The sequence below is a fragment of the Oryzias latipes genome, chromosome 17 (genome assembly GCF_053564925.1).
Source record: "Oryzias latipes strain Hd-rR chromosome 17, Olatipes_Hd-rR_3.1".
Taxonomy (NCBI): Eukaryota; Metazoa; Chordata; class Actinopteri; order Beloniformes; family Adrianichthyidae; genus Oryzias; species Oryzias latipes.
Genome location: NC_136253.1, coordinates 22,212,273 through 22,239,037, shown reverse-complemented (window position 1 = coordinate 22,239,037; position 26,765 = coordinate 22,212,273). Strand labels below are relative to the sequence as shown.

Genomic DNA, 26,765 nt, shown 5'->3' with positions numbered 1-26,765 from the left:
ATGAAGTGAAATAAGCTGTAGATACTATTCCTGAATGTGGGATATCAGGACAAAATGGCACATTAGTGTAATTCACTAAAAAGGTGAATTACATAAAGTGAAGATTAAACAACACCTTTCAGGCAGGAAAGAAAGTGCTGGCTGTCTTAATCACTTCATATTTACATTTAATGTTAATAATGTTATTTTAACCCTCCACCAGAATGGAATAGAATCAAACTTTATTGAGCTCACAAAAGGGAAATTACCCTTTCACCATTGCTCTGTACAAACAGTACATAGATGATAAATAACACTTAAAGAAAATAACACTTTAAAAAGGGGCAGTGAACAGTAAAACCTGCAAAAGAGTCAAAGATTTTAAAAATCTGTACCGGAAAACAAGGGGCAAGCTGACAACTTCCTTTTTCCGATCAATGTAATGTAAAACAGGCCAACTTCACTACAGATAAAACTTACAGTAGCATCCAATGAGAGTCCGAGACGGCAATCTTTTTTTCAGTGCTTTTTAGATAACGGTCAATTGTATCCGTGGAACAAATCTGCAGTAACAAACAGACAGTACCACATTTTATAATGTTATTTTCTCATTTTTGATCCATGCACACCTCTCAAATGAATGACTTGTATCAGCTTGCTCACCCAACCCCCCATCGTCTTCACCCAACCCTGATGCAGTGCTGCGCATCTCAACAATCAGTATCAGCAAGCAGGATCACAAAAAACACCAACGCACAACACAACACAAAATTCTTTTAATATAGCAGGTTGCCACTTCACAGTCTGCTTCCAGAAGCTTTTTTTTTACTCTGTGGGTAGATTCACGATGTGTTATATCGATGCAGAGAAAACATTTTAATGAACATAAGTTTTTTATTTGACCTGACTGGTAAATCTGCCTTCTTTCCGATTTTAGAAAGTTAGGGGGTTGAAGATGACTCATCAAGTCACCAGAATAATGCTGACCACATGCTAAAAAAGTTTGCCAATAAACTATACACTCATTGTTTCGAAGTGACACATTTTTTCATCATAGCAGTGCTGCTGGAACACTTTGTTGACGACCTTAGCCATGTCACTTGTTTTTACGCTGATTTGTTTGAGAAGCTAAAAGTTAGCAAAATACCAATTGCATTATATTTGAGAAAAGTGTCAGAATGAAGGTTTTCTGTGCTTGTTAATAAAGAACCATTGTAGTCTTATTTTCTGTACTGTAGGCCGGAAAATGAATTCAAACTTATTTCATAGAAAACGCACCAAAACATAAGGCGCATTAGCAGGACAAAAGAGTGAGAGATAAGTGTTCGTGTCACCCTTTTAATTGCGTCCACAGTAACTCTAGAACTTGTTTGGAACACGCCACACGTTAGCCATGTTAGAAGCATTAGCATATTAACAATACCTGTAACTCTCAAGCTTGTTGAGAGATACTGCTTAAACAAATTTTACTGTAACTGTACTAACTCCCAACGTTGTTAGTAACAAATAAAAAAACGTAGTTCGACACGGCTACACGTTCGACGCATCAGCGTTTTTACAATAACACCCAACCGTGTTTGCAAATCATGAAAAAAAGGACAGATACCGCTAAAACAAATGTTACTGTGACTACGCTAACTCCCAAACTTGTTAGTAACAGCTAAAAAAAAAAAACAGTCTGACACTGCTACATGTTAGCCCCATGAGTGTATTCACAATAACACACAACCTTGTTTGCAAAATGTAAAACAAAAGCTTATCCCACTAAAACAAATGTTTCTGTGACTAAGCTAACTCCTAACCTTGTTAGTAACATGTAAACAATAATTTATTTAACTATATAATATATATATAATAACTAATACTAATGACTGTCTGAAAGTTTACACCAAAGGAAATAATAATAATAAAATATTTATACTTTATTTATCCCACAATGGGGAAATTCTTCTCCACATTTTGACCCATCCCCTGGGGAGAGCAGGGATCGATCCGCCAACCCTTCGGTTGTGATTCTGTTTGTACTTACATAAAAAATATGTTTTTTTTCTTGTTGTATTAAGTATAAATAGACTACAACAAATTAGGTTGATATTAAAGTTAGAATCTTTCATTTTCTATGGTTGCCATTTTTAACGTGTCTCTTAATTTCTGGCTACTCACTAGCTATTGTGTTCAACAGAGAAAAAAGTACGTAATCATAGAAGAAAACTTATTCTAATGATTAGAATCTGGAGTGGAGATGACCACACATGTCCAGGGTCAAACTTTTCCATTTGACCTTTTAAATGTCACTAAATAGAAAAAAGCCACTACAGGACTTCTTGTGGAACATCTTCCACAAAAGGTGAATGCTTTGAAATGATCAATCAAATCTTCTTACGGAGCAAATTAGATCAGGTTTAGCTGTGGTATACATGAACAAAGCTACTTGAAAGCAAAGGTATGAGACTTCAAATTGGCCTCGTCAAACAGCCGAAGAACTGCGGCGTATGTTGCTGAGGATGCGATCTTAATTTCCCCACGGATTAACAAAGCAGAACAAAGTAATCTGCTGCACCTATCCTGAGGGTTTGTAACAGAAAACATTTGAGTTGTAATTTGATACCCAACACTCTTGTTTACTCTAAGACAGCTAGTCATCCATGTCTGGTAGACTGCACTACAATAATTAAGAGCTTTATCAGGAAATGAGTTCATCTGAGATTGCTACAAAAACTCCCCTAAAGCACACTTCAAACATCCGGCTGGCTTGTTAACAGCACATCACCGGAAAATGTCAGAAATCGCTGACATTTGGGGGGGCTTTAAATGCGTTTTCGGACTGTGTAGAAAAATTTGGAAAACTAAAAAGCTGTTAAAGGACATGCTTTAGTATGTTTTATTTATGCTTATATCCTTTCAGAGCCAATCATAATGCATTATCTGACAAATTTCAAACCCATATTCCATTTAGGAAAGTCTGTTGACATAAAATATTAAACAATGGTGTTAGCTCTCATCAGCAAATTACATAACTGCTGATTAGACTTTAAAACTGGAAATGGAGGTTGTACCATTTAGCTGTAAACTACGTTTGTTTTAGGTTTAGAACTATTATTGACTTGAAATCCCAAACTTTGTCCCCCCAAAACCACAAAGAAAGAAAAAAACATTTTTTGTAACCGAAGTGATTCCTATACTATTTTTTAAAAATTGTACTCAACTAAGAGTAGCCAAAATACTCAAGCAAAAGTCAAATGTATTCATCCACTTTGAAAAGTAATTCGCAAAAATAACTCCTCAAGTCTAAGTCTGAACATATCTAACTAAATGACCATATTTTCCACATTATAATTCACACTTGAAAGCCTTACAGTTTTTACAAATAGGACAGTACACTTTACAATACAGAACACCTTTTATATGGATTAATTCTGGTTATGCTTTCCGACGTCAATGCAATTTAATTGGTGCACGGCGCTCTTAAAAATGTTTAGATGCATGTTATTCTAAATACACTAACTTGTAGTGGTATCAGACTGTTTTGGGGTTTTTTCATGTCCCATTGGGTAAATGGGACAGTGACTGCAAAGCACCTTGTCACTTTATGAAGCTAGACGAGTATGTAGGTTACTGTAGATCCCTAAATAGAATTTATATGAAAAAACTGAAGCTGAACAGGATTTTTTTTTGTTTGCTGAAAAGAATGGTCAGATAAAATTCCTCAATAATGTTTAAAGACTCACTCAAATGAAAATTGTGTTTTTTAGTGTTTTTAACATGTTCTTGTATTATTTTTCTATTGTATGTTAAAATAGGCTAAACATTGCACATCTATGAAGATTTCTTTTTTCAAGAGCAGACGAAAATAATGGCTAAAAATGACAATCATAACTAAAAAACAATGCTTCCAATGTGCTTAAAATAGATAGAAAGATGAATTGGAGGGTATCTTCATACTGTACTTTTAAAAATGACCATAGGAGGGTGTGGATAAAATGTTCTGTTTTCATAAGGATCTGAAAATACCCCACATGCCCAAAACAAAACAAAAAATAAACTGCAGTAGCCTACTTTCCTTTAGCTATATTACCTCCTCAGGGCATAAGAAATCCCCTTACAATGTTCTGTACTGTGCACATGAGAAATCCACTTAAGTTCCTAAAATCCTGCTTTGGATAGAGAGACATTCTGGAGCAGTGTGTAAAGACAAAATCTCAAAGGGGGGGCCTGCCTTTTTTTAGGGCCATCGTGTTCAGCCAATACCTAGTTTGTGTGTTATCATGTAATCCTTTTCCGCTGCTAAATGCCACACAAAAAAAAGCAACGATGACCTCGGAAGACGAAGGGGACCCGGATTTGAGGATGTCCTTTTGAAAAGCCTGGATGTGTAATTGATTGAAGCAGCAGGATAGCTGGCTTTGATGGTGTCTTCGCAAGCAAGGGGTAGTAGTGTGCTAGTGTGTGAGAGGAGGAGCAGATGCGGGAAGGGAAAAAGGGTAAGACGAGAATAAAGGACAAGCATGTGGGTATAGGTCCACAATCTGTGTTATGTTCAATAAATTTTATCCACGCAGGGAATCATCAGAGGGACCAGACGAGCAACAGTGACGAAAATGCACATCGTGTGGTTTCAAAGCTACCACCTGAAGAGTCTTCCTCACTCAAATTGATCAGGATGAGCTTAGATTTCCTCTAAGAAGCCCTCAGGTAGTTGGATTGAGTGGAGCAACTTGATCCAAAGCATCATATTGGATATGAAATTAATTTGACCAACACAACTTCCACCTGAAGACGGATTATTTTCATTTCCGGATGCTGAAGCTAGTGTTCTCCGTTTATCCAGCCTGTGGCACTTCTCTCCATCTGCCCTCCTGTAGGAATGTTTTCTATTTGTTTTTTTTTTTTTCAAATTCTTACCTGCTTTCAAAGCATTTCTTTGGAAGAAGCGATTGTGAAAACATCACGATCTCATCTGAATCAGGAAAACCAAACTCCTTTCTCAGTACGTTAATCTTTATTTCACATTTCATAGAAATTACAGTTTTTGTCTCTTTAAAAACATGTCTTTTGATAGTGTAGGCATAACTACAAAGCACCAAAGGTCTGGTCTCTAGTGGAAAAGTTGTGCACTCTGCATGCCCACTCCCCACCTCGTCCATTTTATGCTGCTTCTCAAGGGGTTCATAAAATCTGTACTTGATTCAATCAAAGACAAAGAAAACATGAAAAATAAAAGAAAGTCATTACATCTGGAACCAAACAGAGAAAATCAATTTGGACCTCTTTGAACAAAATTATATTTTGGTTTCTGCTGGATTGTAATTTTTACCAATGACTAATGAAGGCTGTGTCCAAAAAAATAACAACACACTAACCCTATTTTTTAGAATTATACTTAAACAAATAAAAAAGCACAGTTGCTTCCATTGAAAATACATTGTTTCTGTGTCCTCAGCATCACAACTTCAAATTCAACTTTATTTATATAGCACTTTTCATGCTACATAGCATCTCAAAGTGTTTCCCAGAGTAAGAATAAAAAATAAGATAAAAAAATATAATATTTAAAATAATAAACATAGTACATGTGGACAAGTAAAAACTATGTAAAAGCTTTACTAAAAAGATGTGTCTTAAGTTTTTTCTTAAAAATCTCCCCAGTGGCTGAAGCCCTAATGTCCTAAGGCAGGCAGACTTCTTCCCCTCAATAAGTGGCTCCACTCTACATTCTTATCTCAACAGAAAGCTACGAGATTTCTTTGACAGAGGGAAGTTTGACATGAAACAGGTAAAATGTTTGTTTTTTTTACCTGTTCTTGCAGCATTTTTTCCTCATGATGGAGGACATACATACAGTTTGGACACACCTTCTCATTCAAATGAATGGAAGGGTGTGTCCAAACTTTTGGTCTTTACTGTATGTAAAGAAAATTAAGCTCAAAATTGTAATTCTGTGTATTTGTCTATTCAAATTGGTATTGACACCAATTTGAATAGACAAATACTCAGAATTACAATTTTAAGCTTAATTTTCAGAGGAAAAAAATGTAGCTTAAAAAAAAGGTTTTAAGTGTGATGTAGAAGCTACTATGGCAAGCCACAAGCTTCCTGCTCCATTTCGATGCATCCACTGTGAGCAAATAGATCCATGTACATTTGTGTTTTCTTTATCTGAGCTGGCATCAGAACTGTACGGTTGGATGGCTTGAAAACTACTCACCATTTGCGAGGCACCGGTAATGTTAGGTTGCAAAAGAAAGTGTAAACTGATGGATGATGGTAAGCGTGGGGGGCTTACTCCACGCCAATGGTTTTCATTTTCCATTTTTTATTTTCCATTTAAGCACCATAACTAAGCAGCATTATATTGTGTTATTTCTAATAATACAATATAATGCTGGTTATATTGATATATTTTTAACCAGCATTATATTGTTTTATTACTGTATTATTATAAATATTGTATTATCAGAAATATTATGATTCAAACTAGTCACTTTTGATTGGTTTCTTACATAGTGAGCACAGTGGTTAGTGCCCTTTTTATTTTTTATTTTACCTGTCCTAACCAACAGCTGGGCAAACAGATGAGAGCTGAAGTCCTCTTGTTTTGGACATATTTTACTTTAACAACAGGGGTTATGAATCTTCTGACAAACCAGAGGTATGTCTGAATAAACCCTTTTTGTAATCGAGGCCAAACTTTATTCATTTCAATCGTACTTGAAAAACTTTTGTGTTGGACCGGACGGAAAAGGAAAGGAGGGAAGAAGAGAGAGGGATGTTAGAGGGAGGGGGGTTAGGAAGGTGATTAAAGGGGGTTAAAACCATGAAGCAGCATAAAGCAACAAGTTGCTGGATGGTTGTAATCATTACAGTGAGGTTCAGATGTAATACAAGTCTATAAGGGCGGGGCCTGTCCACACCCCCACTCAAATGTTATAAACATACCTGTTGGCTCCAAAAATGTTCACACATCAACATGCACACAATACAAATAGTGTTCACACACGAATAATTATGCCTTCGAACCGACTAGTGTGAAATATTTCATTCAATCACGCAAAGTATTTGTGCAAAGGTGAGCTAGCACCTGTGATCGAGTGAGTGTTTATGTTCTTCTAAAGTGGATGATGGAATGTGAAAAGAAGGAGGGAGAGTGCCCAGTCATCCCCACACCAAGACCCCTGCCGCAGCAGCTGCGGCAGCTAGACCCCCCCCCCAACATTCGCACAGTAGCAGATAGAGAACAACCGCCTCCTGGATGACCATATCCATCCAGCCCACGGCCAGGAGAGCAGCTGCGCCGGGAGGGCCCAACGCGGGGCCCCGCCCCAGAAGAGCGCCCACAGCCCCCAGACGAGGACCCCACCACCACCCAGGAGTTCTGGGCATCCCCCCACCCCAACCCCAGGTTCTAGCCAGGACCCCCCAAGGGATACCCGCCCCACGCTCCAGGCAGCCACCCACCCGGCCCACGGTTGGTCCAGGAGAGAGCAAGGCAGGGGCCAGCCGTCCCCGCCCAGGAGGAGGACACCCAGGGGAAGAGGGGGTCCACAAGAAGTGTTGTAAACATGGTGGTTAGCGCTCTTGCCTCACAGCAAGAAGGCCCCCGGTTCAAGTCCCGGCCTGAGGGACCTGAAACAGAACACCAATGGGGGACCTTTCTGTGTGGAGTTTGCATGTGCTCCCCGCATGCGTGGGTTTTCTCCGGCTTCCTCCCATCATCCAAAAACATGCTTCATAGGTTCATTGGTTACTCTAAATTCCCCTTAGGTGTGAATGTGAGTGTGTATGGGTGTGTGATTGTGGCCCTGCAACAGACTGGCGACCTGTCCAGGGTGCATTCTGCCTAGTCCACGAGTGGCCCCATGACCCCGAAAGGGACAAAACGGTTAAGAAGAGGAATGAATGAATGAACATTGCTTTCAGAAGTGTCACTTTTTAGTTGTTCAGCACCACATAATTTTTCTGTGTTCAAAAAGGTTGATCAAACTACAGTGTTGTACAACAGTAAATACAGTAATTAATTATTACTGTACTATAAAATTATTATGTTTTACTTTTTCAATTACCGATACGAAGCCCATCGAGACGACTGTTGTTGTGAATTTGGGCTATACAAATAAAATTGAATTGAATTGAATTATTACAGAATTTGTTTGATGTCAGTCAAATTTAAGTAGCCAAACTCTTCACTGTCTATAGTATTTCAATTACTTTTATTACCAGGGTTATGCACATGGAAAAGCTACAGACACATCTCCTAAAGTCATCTTTAGATCTATTGTAACAGCGTTCTCAGTGGTCTTTTAGTTATCAATTCTGCCAATTTTAGCCAAAAAAGGACAGACTGGTCGTATTTCATTGGAAATTCCCTCTGTTGGTGCAGAGTAAGCCTGCCCCCACTTCCTATTATCTGTTTACACACTCTCCTGCTGGCTTATACCCCCTCATAACCCCAACGTAATATTACCGGTGCAACAAAAACGACGATCAATATTGGAGTTATCCAGCTGTACAGCTTTGAGTCTGATGCCAGCTTAGATGAGAGAAAAAAAAGACGTACATGGATCTAGTCGTCTACACACGGATGTTAATTTTTATAAAGAAATACTCAAAAATACAATTTTGGTCTTAATTTTCTTTATTTATGTCCTCCATTATGAGAAAAATGCTACAACAACATAGTAAATACACAAAAAAACACATCTGGGCGGGTCTTTAGGAGGAGGAGGACAATTGAATGGGTTGCACTACTATGCTTGTTCCCACTCAACACTGTAGACCATATATGATCACCAATATTGAAGAAACCAAATTCCAAACCAGCTTCCAGCTTCCTTCTTCCTAAGTGATTCGCTGAATATCATCTCAACCTTTCCAATTAAGCTGCTTTTATTTGAAACAAACCAACATAATCATTTCTACAGAAACACCTTGTGCTATCTTAGATGCCCCCCCCTTACATTGACGTGTTCTCCCTACCATGACAAAGGTGGATAAAGGTGGAAAGATTTCATGTAATCCATGGACACCAGTGAAGATCACAAATCATTAAAGAAAAAAGGTTCAGCGCACTGTCTAGTGGGTCTGGATGACCCAACTCCCAATGTTAATGTGCCTAGGATAGCACAAGGGTTAATGAATAAATTTATAGCTCTGCGATCAGCATTATTAAAACACCAAATCCACTTTAATTGTACAAAAGCTGTATCCCAACCTCCGCACCCCCTCACTTTTCGACGAGGAGAAGGTTGGCTGCTGAATTGGAGCAGACAGAGCTTGTTCAGATGACAAATAGCAGAAAGGATGACATTAAGTGGGGGATGACGAGAGCTCTGGGTATCGAGCCATTTGGTTCCCTTGATCCTTCACAGGACAAGTAAGCGGCGTGCCCTTCTGAAGGTAATAAAGGCCCCCACCTTATTCAATTGTTTGGTCGTATAATAATACAGATTGAATTAATAACCGCCTTGGTCTAACAACAGAGGCAAAGACAATGAAGTGTGGAGTGCTGCATGAGGAGTTCTATAAGTACATCCACCTCCTCGCTAATGAAGACTGATTAACAGTGTATTGTCTAACCAGGAAAATAATAATGCTAGGCCACTGCAGGAAGGTCGGATTTAATTTCATTTACCAACAAAATAAGAACAGCAGTCACAAAGGAGACGGACACCCTGCACCTGTCTTCTGCCGTGCAGAACATTGGGAATCATAAATGGTTAAATCACATTAAAGGTAATCAAAGAGTTGTGAGGTTTGAGCCCCGTCGGATAATAGGATATAATCTGACAATACAGCAGTAGTTGGAAATGCTAGCAGATCTATCACTGCGGAGGCGAGTTAAATCCATACATTTTTGATGAGACGCTTTGCAGCCCTGCAGGAGTTTCCTCCGCCTGGCTGCTGCTGCTGCTGCTGAAACCCTGATAGGACCCGCGAGTCAAAAAAGGTCTGACAACTGCTTTGCCCTCTGGTGCAAAACAAACACAGCGCTTATGCTGTTAGCGGATCTGCGTCTGCTTTTCCCATCGCATTTCCTGATAATGAGAGCTGAAAGTTACAAAGTTTTTCGAAATGTTTTTTTTTTCTGCTTTGCAGTGACAAACAGCTCCCTTCATTCGACTTTAGTCTAGTGAGGTGATACCATGAAAACTTGGGGCTTCATTTAGGAATTTAGCGTTGAACATTGGATACCCCCACGATTTTAAATGTAAGAAAGTATTCAGACTTTTTAGCACCATCCTGCTCTCCTCCCACACTTCGCCTTCATGCATTCATAGAGAAAAAATCAATATTCAAAATATATGTTTAGAAGATTGGGTCAAACAATCCACGATGCTTTAATGAGAGGTCAGCAAATTAAAACAAAAATATTTTCCGTAGAGGTCAAAGAAAGGAAAAAGCAGAGGTCCTCAACCTTCAACACTTAATGAGCCAATCGAGATGATTTCTCGCCCAATAGGAGCCACAAAGTCTGACAACATCCTTTAGAAAAATAAAACACTGATTTGTATTTATGGCATTATGATAAATATAAATGAATTATTGCTTTTTGGCATAAATAAAACATAAGCATAATGAGAAAAAATATGAAATAGTTTATAACTTTTGACAGAGGTTCACATGACTTCCTTTCAAAATAAACGACACCCTGTGTCCCAAGATCATCTCAATGCAGCAAATGTTATAGTAGGTAGTATAAAATAAGCAATGCTTTAAAAAAACACACAAAAAAACAAGTTTATTTTACTGTTAATCCATCTCTGCCAGAAATGTGTAAATCTAACTGATCAAAATAAATCCTAGTTAATTAAATGATCCTTACTGTACTTTTTTAACCATTAGGGACCTGTCCGTCAATAATAAATCTTTTTCTAAATTGAGCACAACTCATGTTTGAGACTTTCAATGTAAACTGGTCCACAGATGCAACAATTCATTTTCCCCATGATTTGGCTCAATGGTATTACATACAGCTCCGTTTTAAATGTGAATTGTGGTATCCCTAGTTGTAAATAAGTTACTTTAGAAAAAGAAAAGACAAAGAATTGAACAGTAGTCTCCACTTTTGTGAAACAGCATCCTTCAGAACTGTGCTGACAATGAAGGGGGCGGGGCAACTGAGCCCCATCTTCAGCTTCAGCAAAGCATCAGTGCTGTGTTTTGACTCTGCATGTGTGAGTTGTAAAATAAAAATGTATATATATAATTAAACCAAAAGTTTGGACACACCTTCTCATTCAGATGAATGGGAAGGTGTGTCCAAACTTTTTGTCTGTAGTCTATCTATCTATCTATCTATCTATCTATCTATCTATCTATCTATCTATCTATCTATCTATCTATCTATCTATCTATCTATCTATCTATCTATCTATCTATCTATCTATCTATCTATCTATCTATAGAGAGAGAGAGAGAGAGAGAAAGTGTGTCTTCATTAATTAACATGCAGCCTTGATCTTTACTGCGCCTCCTCTAAAACAGTGTGACGCCTTCATTAGATTTATAGCTCTAAGCCTTTTCAATTGATTTCAATATAATATATAACGATTAGACCATGCTCACCCAAAGAAAATGTCTGGAGTCATTCTAGTTCTGTCATATTAATAATTAACTTACTAAGTGGGGCAAAAATGAATACATCAGGGAACAAATGTGTTGTCATGTCTGTCTCTGTGACATTTTGCAATAATCGGTTACTAAGTCTTCTTTGAAAAAAAAACATGCATTGTTGTACTCAAGGCTGACATTTGAATGCAAATGACCCCATCATTTTTTTGTGATAAGAACTTTTTCACCTTTTTTGATGCACATCTGCCTTTTGAATATGGTTTTCTTGGCTGTATAAACTGTATGTGTAGAATACTAGTTTTGGTGTGCAGGCATGACAGTGAAGAATCTCTACTCACTTTGGGTAAAGCGGGGAGGGTTGTCATTGACATCAGTGAGCTGGACAGTAACCGTAGTGGTTCCAGATAATCCTCCCAGCTGGCCCCCCATGTCTTTGGCCTGAAGAACCACCAGGTACTGGTCCTGGGTCTCCCTGTCCATGTCGGGTACAGCTGTGCGTAAAATGCCTGAAAAAATGCATACAATGAGGGTCAAATAACAGTTTTAAAAGACAGATTTGAGTATTTTTGAACTAGGAAGTTGGTTCCATGGGTAGGAAATGTCAAAAAAATTTCACACCTATTTAGATTAATACACACCGGGCATGTATGGCGCGTTTGAGAACAAGCTGAACGTGGGTTTTCAACACGCTTTTAGTGGTGTTGACTTTCTGTCACTACCCAATACTAATGCATGTAGTCACAGTTGGAAAACAATTGGTGTGAAGTGTCAAAAGCTCATAAATCTTGCTCCTGACTTTTTCCTTTTACAGCTTTATTCCGATATATGAAAGACTTGATGTTGTATAATTCTGGCTGGACACAAACTGCACTCATTCATTTCTCCTTCATGATTGTTACTCAACCAGTTGGTACTTCTGTGATTCGACACAAAGCGTTCTTCTCACAAATTATGCACCAAGAGAGTTTTACAGGTAAATGATCATACTAATGGTTTGCCATCACTCGTTTAGCTTCTGTGGATCAGCAACATGCCATTACAAGCAATATTAGCGGTGTTATGATCAGGCTTGACGGATTACCCAGAATGTGACGAGCATGGGTTAATGAGTGCGGCAGGGGAAGCAAAAATTGTGGTCCAACAGTTAGGAAATAAAGCTATCTTTAACCCATTTCCTGGAGAGAAAATATTCACAGATGCTGCGATCTTTTATTGATTACTTATTAACATTTATACCAGCACATTTAACGGCCCATTATGGAGCGAGAAAGTCGTGACCCTTTATTTAAGACTTTATTAACACTGCGGTTACACGTGTTACAAAGTCATTAATAAAATGTGCATTTCTTGATTTCCAAGCCATTCAGCCTGCAGCCATAAATGTTAATAATGGTTTTAATGGGGTTTAGTCCGGATGCTCTGCAGCTCTTTCCCATAAACTTTGGTAACTGCTGCACCCAGAGGAGATGCATTAAACCTATAAGACATATCAATTAACAAATAAATCAGTCAGGCTAATAAACTAACATGAAGTCGTTTTAATAAAGGACAGTGATCCTTCAAAGCTTTTTTCCACCATATCATAACCGAATAAGTCAAACACAATTTGGGCCTCGCTAGGTCTTAATATTGGCTTAATAAAACCCTAAAAGACACAAGTTTATTCAATCGAGAATAAACGCAAACACACCCAGGCTAGTTTATGCAGTAATAACTTGGCTTATTGATTTTGTAATTAGTCCCTGACATGGACGTGGAGGAGGTTGGACCCAGTCTATTTTAATGTGATTGACTGAGGTTTGCAGGGTATCATTAAAGAGTTCTTCAAAGCATTTAAATCATGATAAGTGTTACTTTTTTTTCAGACGTTCTCTTTTAAAGTTATTGGTGCGTTTTGGGATGATGGTGGAGTTGCCATAATTTCAGGCAATGATAGTACACAAGTCACACTGTCATTTTCAATTTGTATTTTAAGGTAAAGCTTTTGTTTGTTCACAAGTGCATGGGGGTGATAAACAATATTAAGCTTAATTACCAACCTTCCCCCACTGTGATTTGACAAGAGTTGTAATATTTTTCTTAAATTTGCAAAAGCTATTTGATTTTTTTGTAAATTCTATAGGGAGCTTTTTTTTTTTTTTGCATTTATTGGTCTGCCTCTCCATCGTTTTGGCTGTGCATATCGTCTTTCTGGACCCGAATGCTTCATATATCACGACCTCTTTTTCCCACCAATGTCACTTACCTACAAATCAATATACTACTGATCAAAAATCTTAAGACCAGTTAAGAAAGAATTTGCCTTTTGCACGGCTACATTTGAACAAGGGTCTAAGTAGAGCTTCAAATCGTAAAAAATAGGAAATGGGAATAAGAGGCCAAACATCTTGAGCAAGCAGTTTGATTAAAATACTGCAATTTATGTGATCAACTGATGAAGGGCAGGTCATCAGCTGATCCAAAGTTTAATAATAATAACAATGATTTAAATGATACATTTAATTCAAAAGCACCTTTAAGGACTCTCAAGGCCACTGTACAAATACAACAGGTAAGACACAATAAACAACAGATGGGAGAGACAGAAATAGTAAGGAGGTGTTAAAAATATAATTTCCTGAACAGATGTGTTTTGAGTTTGTATTTGAAGAGGAACAGAGTTTTTTAAATCCGGTTGAAGAGTTTGGGTTGTTGTGTTCTGGTGCTGAGGCGGGGTAAGAGAGTGGTCAAGTGAAGGGAGGATGAAGACCTCTGGGAACGTGAAGGTGTTACGACTTGGATGAGAGCAGACAGGTAGGAAGGGGAGAGATTGTGGATGGCCTTAAAGGAGTACACATAGATAGTCAAATCTTGATTGGGCTGGAAGCCAGTGGACCGGCTGTAGGATTGGAATGATGTGGTGGGGAAGGGGAGTTCTGGTGATGATCTGGGCAGAAGAGTTCTGGCCCAGCTGGAGTTAGTGGAAAGACTTGTTGGGGAGACCAAAAGAAGAGGATTGCAGTAGTCGAGGACAAGGCTGTGGACCAAAATGGAAGCAGTGTGGAGAGTGAGAAAAAGACGGCTGATGGTATTGAGTTGTCTAGGACACCCAAACTTTAGGACCATAGCACAATAAAAAAAACTGTTACATCCTCAAAACAGATGTGAAAACGTCCAAACAATACGCCATTCTTGTTGAGCACCTCAAAAATCTGATTTGGCATGCTTGATGCGAGAGTTTCTAAAAGGCATTTAGAAAGGTTGGTGAAGATGGCTTCACGAAGGCCATCCACTGTCTGGAACCGATGTTCATTTTCGTAAACTTCTCTTACCATCCATCCCCAAATGTTTTCATTTGGATTTGAATCTGGAGAACATCCAGGATGGTCCAATAAAGTGAGGTTATTCTCCTAAAAATAAAAAGCCAGGTGAACATAATGAACTGCTGCATTGTCCAGTTGAAAAACCCAGTCATCACCACATAGACGACTGCTGTCAATCATGAGGGATGCCCTCTAACACATCTCCACAAAGCCACCTTCCCCCTTGTTCACTTGAAGGAAAACCCAGGCCATGATGGCTCCTCCTCATCTGTTCCCTGTAGAAAACATTTCAGATGGGATCTCTTTGTCAGTATTTAAGCCATCAAGGTTGCATTTTTTCTTATCACAGAAGAGAACTTTCATCCACTTTTGAATGTCCTATGGTTGGTGTTTCCTTGCAAAAGTTCAATTTTAGCAATTTTGTGGCGTTCATAGCAACGTGGCCTTAGAAGACGCTTCTGGTTTTTGAAGCCCTTGTCTTGCAGATGCTGTGTGATCGTCGCTGGGCTACAATCAGCACCAGGCAGTCCTTTGGATCCTCCAATTCAGAGACGGTAAAATATTTTTGGGTCTGCCACTTGACATTTTGGTTCCGTGGCCCTCAGGATCTTGTAAAAAAGAAAAAAAAATCTACCGGTTTACTGTGTCCAACCTCAACAGAGATGGGATCCTGTCAGTGGCTTTCCTTAACCAGCTCAACAATTCTTCCAGGTTCAAAGAAATTGAGTTTTATTTTGCCTTTGCCATCAAGAAACCTTAACACAATGATCAAATTTAAGCACAAATTCTGTCTTTTAAAGGCTGTGAATTTAAACTTTTGATCACTCCTTTTCATTGAAATTGTTATTTTTATTAAATTGGCAGCAAAATTATTTGTTCTCTTGCTCCTCTTTCCTGTTTTTGCATTTTGAAGGTCTTTTTAGAACCATGTTAAGGTCCAGCTGTAATAAAAACATTTTAACAAGGAGTGTATAACTAAAACTCAAAATCAGGGAGACAGAATTTTACTGTTCTTTTATTGCCAAACAAGAAAAAATCTTTTAAAAAAATCTGCAATTTTGCAAAGAAAATTTGTTTAATTCTAAGTCAAATTAGCTATTTTCTTTTCATTATATTGATATTTAAGTTTTAAATCAATTGAAAAAAAGACAAAAAACTACAAAAGTCATGATGTATGGCTTCAAAACAAATTATTCTATCAGTGAAGATACTGAGTCTTACATAAAGTTAAATTGGACTCAAACGCTAACTTGCACAGTAATAAATCTGGGAAATATTTGGCAAATCAACTCAAAATAAACAAAGAGAAGACAACTATTTCATCAGTCATAGACCTAACAGGAAATGCAACACATGATCCAGCTGCAATAAATTCAGTTTTTAAAAACTTTTACCAATCTCTCTACTCATCCCAAATTAATCCCTCTGACAATGACATCAACAGTTTTCTCAATAGCATAGATTTGCCTAGACCAACAGAGGAACAAATCACAGCCCTGGAGTCCCCTTTTACTAAAGAAGAGCTACATAAAGCATTAACCAACATGCCTAGTAAAAAAGCCCCAGGACCAGACGGCTTCCCAGCAGAATTTTATAAAGAGTTTTGGCAAATCTTAGCTCCCATTTTTCTCAGAATGACAATAGAAATTAAGGACAACAATTATCTACCTCCAAATATGAATTCTGCTAATATAATCTTACTTCTGAAACCTGGGAAAGATCCCACATCACCATCCAGCTATCGACCCATATCACTGATTAATGCAGATCTTAAAATAATCTGCAAAGCTTTGGCGGGAAGGCTGGAGAAGGTAGTTCCCTCTCTAATACATCCTGACCAAACAGGTTTTATAAAGGGTAGACATTCATCTACCAACATGCGCAGATTAATCAACCTCATAGATTATACAACCATCAACAACCGAGAAGCAACCATTTTGTCACTGGATGCAGAAAAGGCATTTGATTGGGTCAACTGGAAATTTTTAATAGCCACCCTGAACAAATTTGACTTTGGAAAATCATTTATTAACTGGATTAAAATACTATATGCCTCTCCTAATGCTCGTATCAGAACAAATGATCAAACATCTCCAAGCTTTAATTTACAAAGAGGAACCAGACAAGGCTGTCCACTATCTCCGTCTTTATTTGCACTATTTATTGAACCTCTAGCTGCTGCTATTAGGCAAAGTCGAGACATTGAAGGCATTCAAACCAAAAATTTAGAACACAAAATAAGTCTTTATGCAGATGATGTTTTACTATTTACTCCTAATTCACAATCTTCCATCTGCCAAATCATCTCCCTAATTAATAGATTTTCCTCAGTTTCAGAATACTCCATAAACTGGTCTAAAAGCACAATTTTACCAATTAATTGCAATTATCTAAATCCGTCATCTATTAAAATACAAACAGGCAACATAAAGTACTTAGGTATAAATATCTCCTCTAGGCTTTCTGATCTACTCAAGCTAAACCACACCCAACTACTTAAAACAACCGAGGCTGATCTCACTAGATGGAAAACTCTACCCATTTCTCTAATCGGGAGAGTTGCAGCCATAAAAATGATGATTCTCCCAAAAATTAACTACCTATTTTCAATGATTCCTTCCAAACCTCCAACTACTTGGTTCAAATCATTAGACTCATTAATTTCCCAATACCTCTGGGAAGGTAAACCCCCACGGATTAGTTTAAAAACTATTAAAAAACCTAAAGATAGAGGAGGACTAGGCCTTCCAGACTTCCAGGACTACTACTCCGCGAACAGATTGTGTTATGTACAAAAATGGCTGAATCCTGGTGTGCTGGATGAATCCTGGCTAGACATTGAACAAAATCTCTGTGATAACCTAGATATTTCTAATTTACCTTTCTTCAGTTCTAAAATTAAACAACACAAATGCTTCAGAAGTTTAAACATCAGCTCATCCTTAACAGCCTGGTGGGATTTTCTTAAAAAAAACAACCTCACATTATTTCCATGTAAACTTACCCCCATTTGGAATAACCCTGACATTTTGATTAACAAAAACATGATTCATTTTGCTTCATGGAAGAACAAAGGAATCGAGCAGTTCCAGCATATAATTCAGAATAGAAAATTTATGTCCCTCTCAACGTTATCCTCAACCTATGGAATTAATATAAACAAATTTCTAGAATATCAGCAGCTTAAATCAGCTATAAGCACTAAATACTGCCTGACCCAAATAGACCTAGACCCTCCCCTTACAGTAACACATTTCATGGACCTTAAAAATCCCAAACTCACCTCCAAAATTTATAAGATGTTATCAGACATAGATGAAACCATTTACTTACCCATGACAAAATGGGAGTCTGAGCTATCATTGAATTCTAGTGATCAATTTTGGCTACAGATCTGTTTGAATGCCTTTAATATGACCAAAAGCCCTAATCTGCAACTTATTCAATACAAGATTCTCCACAGAACTCACTACACCGGACAGAGGTTATTTAAAATGGGTCTCAATCAGTCTGCTACATGCACACAGTGCATAGGTAACAACATAGACGACTATTTGCATGCCCTGTGGGTCTGTCCACCTGTCCAATCATTCTGGCGTAAGGTTTGTGAGGATTTATCAATCTGGTTTAATCATAAGATTCCTGCTTGCCCCAAATTCTGCTTATTAGGTGACCTGAATAACATCAACATGGAATCTAACAAGGCTTATATGGTTCTCACCGCTGTATGTATCGCAAAGAAAACTATCCTCCTAAACTGGAAATCTAAAAATAATCTTAGCATCAACCACTACAGAAACCTCATGTCAGAGCATATTAGTTCAGAGATAATGTCCTCCACAAAAAACCTGTCGGCTTCAGACTCTCCCTGGCTCCAGCTGGTTAGTCACATCACCTAGTGGGGGTGGGATGGTGATAGGTTGAGCCGGGTCCTGGCTGGTTGGGTGGGCCGGGGTGGGTTTGGGGGGGTGGGCTCTGCCGGGCCTGTCGTTCTCCCGGCTCGGGGCTCTGGTTGCCTGGGTGGGGTGGTGGTGGGGGCGCACACTCTGCCGGCAACTTGGCAGGGGTTCCTGGGCGGGTGCCTGCTGGGCGCAGGGTAGGCAGTGCGGCTGACCGGGAACGGCGGCCGGGTGCCGTGCTGGGTGGCTGGTCGCCGTGGCGGGGGCTGGGGGGGGGGCTTGGGGGCTCTGGGGCCTGGGGTCGTCTGCCCGTGGCCGGTGTTTCGCCCGTGGCCGGTAGTTGGCGCGTGGCCTGGCCCCCCGGGGGTCGGCGCCGCAGTCACAGCAGGGGTTAATGGGTTCACTTGGGTGGGTTTATTTCATTATTATTATTATTATTATTATATTAATTATTATTATTATTATTATTATTATTATTATTATTATTATTATTATTATTATTAGTATTATTATTATTATTATTATTATTATTATTAGTATTATTATTACTTATTTATTTTTTGGGGGGGGGGGCCTGGGGGGGCAGTGTGCTAGTCCTCAGGGGGGCCAGGGTATGAATGGTGGGGCTGGACCCCCTGCCCCCCCGTTCTGGCACCGGGACCCTTCCTTGCTGGCTGTCTCTCGGCGCCGCGAGGCTCTGGCCTCCAACTGCGGCTGGCTTGGCGTTTCTGGCTGCCCGGCCGCTCTGGGAGGGGGGGCGCCTACCGCGGCCGGCTGGGGGGCCGGTCGCTCGGGGGAGCCTTCTCCCCCGGTTGTGCCCATCCGCCCGCTCCTCCCCGCTCTCACCCAAACAAATATTGCACACAGGCACATAGGGCCCCGGGATCTGGATGGGAGGGGTATGCTGGCGGGGCTCACTGGGGATGCCCCTCTCTGGGTTCTCGTTGGCACCCGCCCTCCTCCCCGCTTTTTACTTGCATATTAGACACTCTGATTCATCTAGGGCCTTGTGGAGAGGGTCTGGTGGAGGGGGGCACGGTGAAACATCCGTGCTCACCTTTCGCTGGCCCCCCCACAATTTTAACTTCCTCTGTAGACACACACACTGCATGCTAGCAGCACACACACAGCAAATACACACCACTCACAGAGGGACTCCGGAGTGGGGGGCTTTGCGGCTTGGCAGCGGTGGATCCCCCCACACTGGTGACCTCCTATTTTACCTGCAGCACACACACAGCACTCCCACACCTCCATACATGGGTGGGGTCGGGGGGGGGCGGCCGGTCTTCACCCGCCTGGTCCTCTCGGGGCGGCCGGGCTTATGGGTGTCCTGTCGGCTGCGGGAGGGGTCGGGCATGCGGCGCTGGGGGTCGGCCGGCTGGGGGGGGGGTTGCTGCTTGGCGGCGAGGGTAGGGAGGGTAACCAGATGATTGTGAGTATGTGTGTGTGAGTGCATGGGTAGGACCGACCCGGGGGCTGGCTCGCTGGGACCCTCTGGTGCTTTCCCTCCCCATCACAGAGAGGGGAGGGCACTGAGAGGGTTGGGGAGGGGGGGTCAGATATTATGGCGGGGGGGGTGGTAGTGCGTAGGGTTTTAGGGGGGTGGCTGTGGCTGTGGGTGCGTGGCGATCCCTGGGTTGCTAAGGTCGCGGGCCTGGGCTGGCTTGCGGGGACGGGGCGCCGGTCGGGTGGTGGCCGGCTCTTGGGTTCCGGGGGCCCTGGCTTCGTCCCTGGCCTTTGTCTCGGTGTCCGGCGCCCGGTGGCCCCCATGGCTGCCGCCTGGTACGGCTAAGCGCTCCTGTCTTGTGGCCTGGGGGCCGGACACTGGGTTCGCTTGTGCCTCTGGGCATTGGGGGGGCCCCTGTAGGGGGGGCCCTCTCTGTGCCTGGCTGGTGGGGTGGGCGGTCCCCTCCTCCTCCCCCCTCCCGGGCTGCCTGGGTCCGGATGCTGGGGGGGCTTCTGGCCTGGGGGGCTCTCCTCCCCTCTCCTGGTCTGGCTGGTCTGGCTGGGTAGGATCTGGCTCCCTTTATGAACACACGGTTCACGTCGGCAGCATGCATGTATCTCCACCCCCACGTGCACGTGCACACTCCACACTGCTCCCTGTCTGCTTCATCCCTCCTCCTTACCTACAGTGTATTGATGGACAGTTTTTTTTTCTCGCTCATCTTAGTGTCAGATTTTCACCTTTGATGTAACATTCGTCTTTCCAGCAGATCTGGTATAATTGTTACAGCTTAAATTAATAACTTAGTCAAATCAGTGCTTGTATCCCCCACCTTTTCACCTTTCTTCCTTTTACTCTCTTCCACCCTCCCCTCACATTCTTCCCCTCTCCCTCCCCACACACACTAAATGTAACAAATAAATAAAAAATAATACGACAAAAAGGGGTTTATACAAATCTACACTCTAGTTTCTTGAAGCTATATAACCTCTTTTTGTGATAGTAAAACCTGTCCAACACAAAAAGCCTTCAGCTCTAATCTGTTTGCTCAGCTGTTGGACAGAACAAGTTAAAAAAAAAAAAAAAAAAAAAAAAAAAACGCTAACTTGCCCTTTCTTTCCCAACAAAGACAGTGAAAAAATATAAGAAATGTCACTTTGGAATTGTCCTCATGTAAACTTTACACAACCAACAGTCTTTGCTGATGGATTCCAGCAGAGTAAAGACAAAGGAAGAAAATCCATTTAAAAAAGCTTATTTCCAGCCAAACTCGAAATGTCTACCACCTGCTGGTCTCTGTGTTGACACACTCCAAGACTGTGCATGAAACAAGGAATGGTGGTTTGTGGCAGACAAAGAAAAGAGAACCAAAATAAACAAAAGACGCTCTTTAGTTTGCCATAAATTGTGTTATTTGTATAATGTGATAATTAACATTAGTTAGGGTTTATGGAGTGTATATTGTGTCCAAATTAAAGTTTGCAAAAAATAAGCACAACCTCTAGACGAGAGAAGCAAGTGAGGAAGTTCAGCCTCCGCAACCTGCTTTATTTCGGCTGTTAAAAAATATATATATATAAAAAAAAAAAATAAGGAAAATGTTGAGCCGTATCTTATTGATTATTTAGCCACAAAGAGGCACCGGCATTTCATTAAGGCTTTTTTCAAAGCCTTCTAAAGTTTATGGCTTTATATCAGAATACATGTCATCGGGCTGGTGAAGAGTCAGCACTGCCTGACATTTTGACAGTCTCTTCGACACACTCAGTTTCCATTTGAAAGCAATATAGTCTAACCTAATATCCTGCTGGAGGCCCTCAGAAACAAACACAAAGGCACAGAAATATGTAAGCACAGATATATATGGAACGACATGAATCAGCACATAAAGACAACTAGTCATCCTGAGCTGCATACAATCTTGTTCTTGTGTCTCACCCCCACCCCAACCCCCAAAAAACCACAAAAAAAAAACATGTAAATCACTTTCCTCTGCAACATATGTTATTGTACATCAAATATTAGCTGCTCGAAGCCTGTGGAGAACTGTTTTAGACAAAAAAAAAACCCTCAAGATTTAGGATTTGGTAAAGAAATTTAGGGTACACTATCATCATCATTACACTATCATGTAATTAATCTTACTTTATTCTAACCTAATAATTACTTTGAAAACTTGCATTTAAATTAATACAATTGGGAAGAATGGGATGCAGCGGCAGAGAAAGAGAGAAGAGAATATAAAGGCCTCGTCTCACAGTCACATACGTACGTTTTGTGCATATTGGTCATGGCACATCGACTAATGAGGAACACGAGAAACCCTAATAAATTACGTATAACATGCACATATCACAAAAGACCAGAATTTCATTCACCGAAAATGCACAAAATGAATGTAGTGGCTGTGTGACAGGGCCTTAGGAAGGAGATGAAACACACAAGGAAATGACACCGGAGGAATTGAACCATTTAGAATTTGTTTCTTTGTTGTGAAGAGACTGAAACAAACAGGAAAAAATGCTTTTTTTCACCCATGATGATTAGCATATAAACCACTTACGTGCAAGCTACGAAGCCGTCATCATGACCACCCGTCAAACTGCTATCAAATAGTCCATTTTTAAAAAAAACTATTGAAATCTAAACAATGGGATGATTAACGTACCAATAATTGATTAAGATTTATTTCTTAGGGAAGTGACTGTGATTTAAGCGGAACAATGCCATTCATTTCTGAGAATGGACTTTGCAGAAGTAACTGTTCGACGTCGTCAGGCCATCATTTCTGTTAACAGAAACCTCAATGGGCATTATCCATTGCATAATAGATGACAGTTATAGATTAAAAATGAGATTAAAGAAATAATGCACACATTTTTCTGTCATTTATTTATCACAATAATTTAACATCCCTAGAAATAAGATTAAGATTAAAAGAAAAAGGTCAGAAGCTTTTTTTTTAATGCTAACAAAGCAGTAGCATTTGCATGGTGTGGAATAATGATTACATTTTGCAATTAGCTTTTTTAAAAACATACCGTGACTTACTCATGCCATGGCAGCCAATTGCTAAATGAGGCTTCAAATAGGCAGAAGTGTTGGCCTCTTCTAACCCATGTGGGTAACATGAACACACGTTCTGCTCTTATTTTTATGCATGCTGTCTGTCAAAAGCATTATACAGCGAGACTTCCATCTCTGAGTCAAATGAGCCCAAGGTATAAGGCAAAGAAAAAAAAAACAATCATCATAAAAAAGCAAAAATACAAGACCCCTCCTGCCTCACTGAACAATAAAACTATTTACCTTTGGGTGGTTTTAAACAGACAGATGCTAACATGCGACTGAATCTTCTGAGTTCTTAGTAATTTCCTCAGCATTAAAGTTTAAAATCTGGCGTGGCATTTGCCTTTGAATGTGTCATTTGTCAGCTGAGTGTCAAAATCCTAAAGTTCTGCCGAATTCTTCTCCCTACCCCTACATTTAGCCCTCCAAACGGGGAGTTATGGAAAAGTAGTGTCCTTGAATTTGGACGTTACTCCCACTCGATGACGTCATCAATAGTCGCCAGTCGGCTACGCTAGCGCGGAGCTGCGAGCGCTCGGACATACATAACTTTTTAACTTTAAAAAGGTAATACTAAAATAAACAGGTTAACGCTTTCTTTTACGGTACAGTACTTACTGTGTACTTAAGTGGTATTTACATGGTACTTATTGTGTAACTACTGGGTACTTTCATTGTAAAGTCATTACCTACATTTAAAAGTAAACGTATGTGCTTCAGAGCACACCAATGCAAAAAAAAAAGCGCTTCTCCTCCGCAGCACAGCACTACACGGAACACCCTCACAGCATGAGGGATGCTTAGCCCTTGTGCTATCTTGTGGGGTCAAAATGACCCCACCTCTTACATTGATGTGTTATCCCTTCCAGGAAAAAGATGGATAAAGGTGAATAGGGTTTCATGTAATCCATGGACACCAGTAAAGATCACAAATCATTGAAGAAAAAAGGTTCTTGTGAGGGTCCAGATGACCCCCACTCCCAACGTTAAAGTGTCTTGGGCACAAGGGTTAAAAAAACTATTTTGGACAACCTTACTCCTCCAAATGCCCCAACAGTTGGAGGGGTAGGGAGAAGGCCTGGGGGTAGGGGATGAATTCCGATTTGGCCTTCGTCCGCTGTGTTTTTTTGAAGGCGGATCCTAAACCATCCAGCCAGCTTACACAGGAGGGGGGGAGTATGATTGCTCATGGAGAGAGCCAAAATGTGTGGGGGGGGCTCCCTGTTTGAGCAGAAGGTGTTTGAAGGGGGCACAGGAGGGAAAAGGGAAGTAGGAAAGATTGATGACTGCGAGACTCAGTGACACACCGGTGGGAAAAGTGTGTGAGCGCGTGCGCGAGCAAGCGGCAAACTCTACTCGTTCCCCCTTTGATTGAACGCTCATGCGCACCTGCTCGTGTCCCTTTGCCCCCTTTTTCTAGCCACACACATGTGCACACCCATCCTGACAGGCGGTTGAACTTGTTTGCTCTTCCAGAGTATATTTGCAGTTCCACAGGGTCTGTGCGAACGCACAACTTTCCAACATCTGCCTGGGTTTTTGCATTGCTCTGCCTGTGCGTGTTGTGATGAGAACGCCCACACTCACCTGTCTGGGGATCAACAGAGAAGTACGGCTGGCCCTGCACCAGTGTGTACACTAGCTTGGCACTGTTCCCGTACGTCGGGTCATCAGCATCTGTTGCTGTCACCTGGATTATAGACGTGCCTGCAGGGAGGACAGACAAGGAGGGATAGAGGAGAGAAGGGAAAGGCAAATTGAGTCAAGAACAAAGCAAATAAATAAGGTGGAGGGGGGGGGGGGGGATGAAACAAGGCAAAGTTGTTTTTCTGGCCAAGAGACTACGACAGGGCGAATGAATGCTTCATCCAACCACCACTATTTTCTCTGCCACTTTTTTTTCCTCTCCATCTTTTTTTTTTCCTGCAGAAGTGTGACAAATTCTTCATTTGCAGCCCGCCCCCACAGATACTCCACCCCACTCTCCTCTATCCTGCCACTCACCTTCCTCCTCCCCAACACTCCCCTGATTCTCTCTGTCTCACTTCATTTCTCTTCATCTCCGTCTCCAATTCCCTCTTGCTCCTGCTCTCAATCAAGCCGTCTGTCTCTTCAACAGCCTCCCTCTCATTCCCGTAAATCTTCTTTTTACGGATCACGGGCCGTCAATTTGGGAGGACCGTTTTATATATATATATATATATATATATATATATATATATATATATATATATATATATATATATATATATATATATATATATATATATATATATATATATAGTTGGGGTAAAAGTAAGAATACATGACCACATGATTGAATGCAAACATGTCTTATTTGTTCTGTATTTGTAAAGCTTATTTGTACATACGTTAAGACAAAAAATGACTATTCCCTGGGGAATCGCAGGTGGATGAGAAGGAAGGTAGCAGCTGGTAGCCTGTTTGTGATCAAAGCCCAAACAGAGTCACAAGGGGGCGAAGAGAAGTCTGTGTGCATTTCTATGTGTGAAGGAACGTGCAATCTGGGGCATAACATCCACTGATTGCAGTACTGATCCATTACAGGTAGAGGTGTTGCACACAGATGGCAAACAGAAGGTGTGTGAAGACGGCACTACAGAGAATTCTGCATTGGTTTAAACCACAGCCTCCAAAACATTCCTGACAGGCGTCGATGGAAAGAACTGAAAGAAAGGTTTGGCTCGTTCAGTTTAAGGCGATTTAGCCAACAAATTATACATATGTGATTCCGACAAACAGCCTCCAATTTATCCAACTGAACAAAACTTTAGGGTCCTTCAACAATCATCTGTCGTCCCTACAGACAGGCTTTTCTCCGGTGTCAATGTCAAACTTGTAGATTATTGCATTTAAACACTAAAAAGCCTCGCTTCCTCTGAAAGGTATGATACGGTCCAATCCAGTATTTTGAGCGTTTCCTTTACAAAATGGACCCATATAAGCCGGCCCGAATCGTACCCGTTGGTTGTAGGTTAACCAAACCTTTTGATTGATTGAAGATCATTACCACAAAAGAAAGCGACTGCATTACTCTTCGTCGCTTGCAATCTTCTCTCAAACAACATTAAATGCTTTGTTTAGACAAAGTACTAAAAGGCAAGTAAGAAAAATTAACTGCTGTATTGTTGTTGTTCACCCTGCATGAGCCGTAACGGTCCAATTTTGAGTGGAAAGGCTCACCTGAATTGCCTGAACCTTTCTAAACTGGAAGGTTCAGGCAAACAAGGATTTGGTTTAGCTATTTTGTTGTAGCAGGAACTAGTGTAACCTGAAACAGATGTAACATCATCTTTAGAAAAAAGAGGCCTGAATTTATTAAACTTTTGAGTCTCGTTCCTTTTTTTATATTATGGAGTGAACAAATAATATATGAATTGATCAACATCTAGGCAAACCACAGTACAAAGTAGAAAGCTAATAAGTGAGCTGTCTAATTTCTAAGCGAGCACACTGAGCATTGACTACCACATTGTT

General features: G+C 40.6%; 1 protein-coding gene across 3 annotated transcripts in view; it reads right to left on the bottom strand.

Moving 5' to 3' along the window:
* cdh24b (cadherin 24, type 2b) overlaps positions 1-26,765 on the bottom strand; it is a 255,290-nt gene that overhangs the window by 87,122 nt on the left and 141,403 nt on the right. For all 3 annotated transcript variants that reach the window (XM_078935508.1, XM_011486562.4, XM_020710942.3), the window contains 2 exons: positions 24,855-24,974; positions 11,886-12,053 (listed from right to left, as the gene is read on the bottom strand). In XM_078935508.1, the coding sequence (XP_078791634.1) occupies positions 11,886-12,053; positions 24,855-24,974 (288 nt within the window). The remainder of the gene's footprint in view (positions 1-11,885; positions 12,054-24,854; positions 24,975-26,765) is intronic.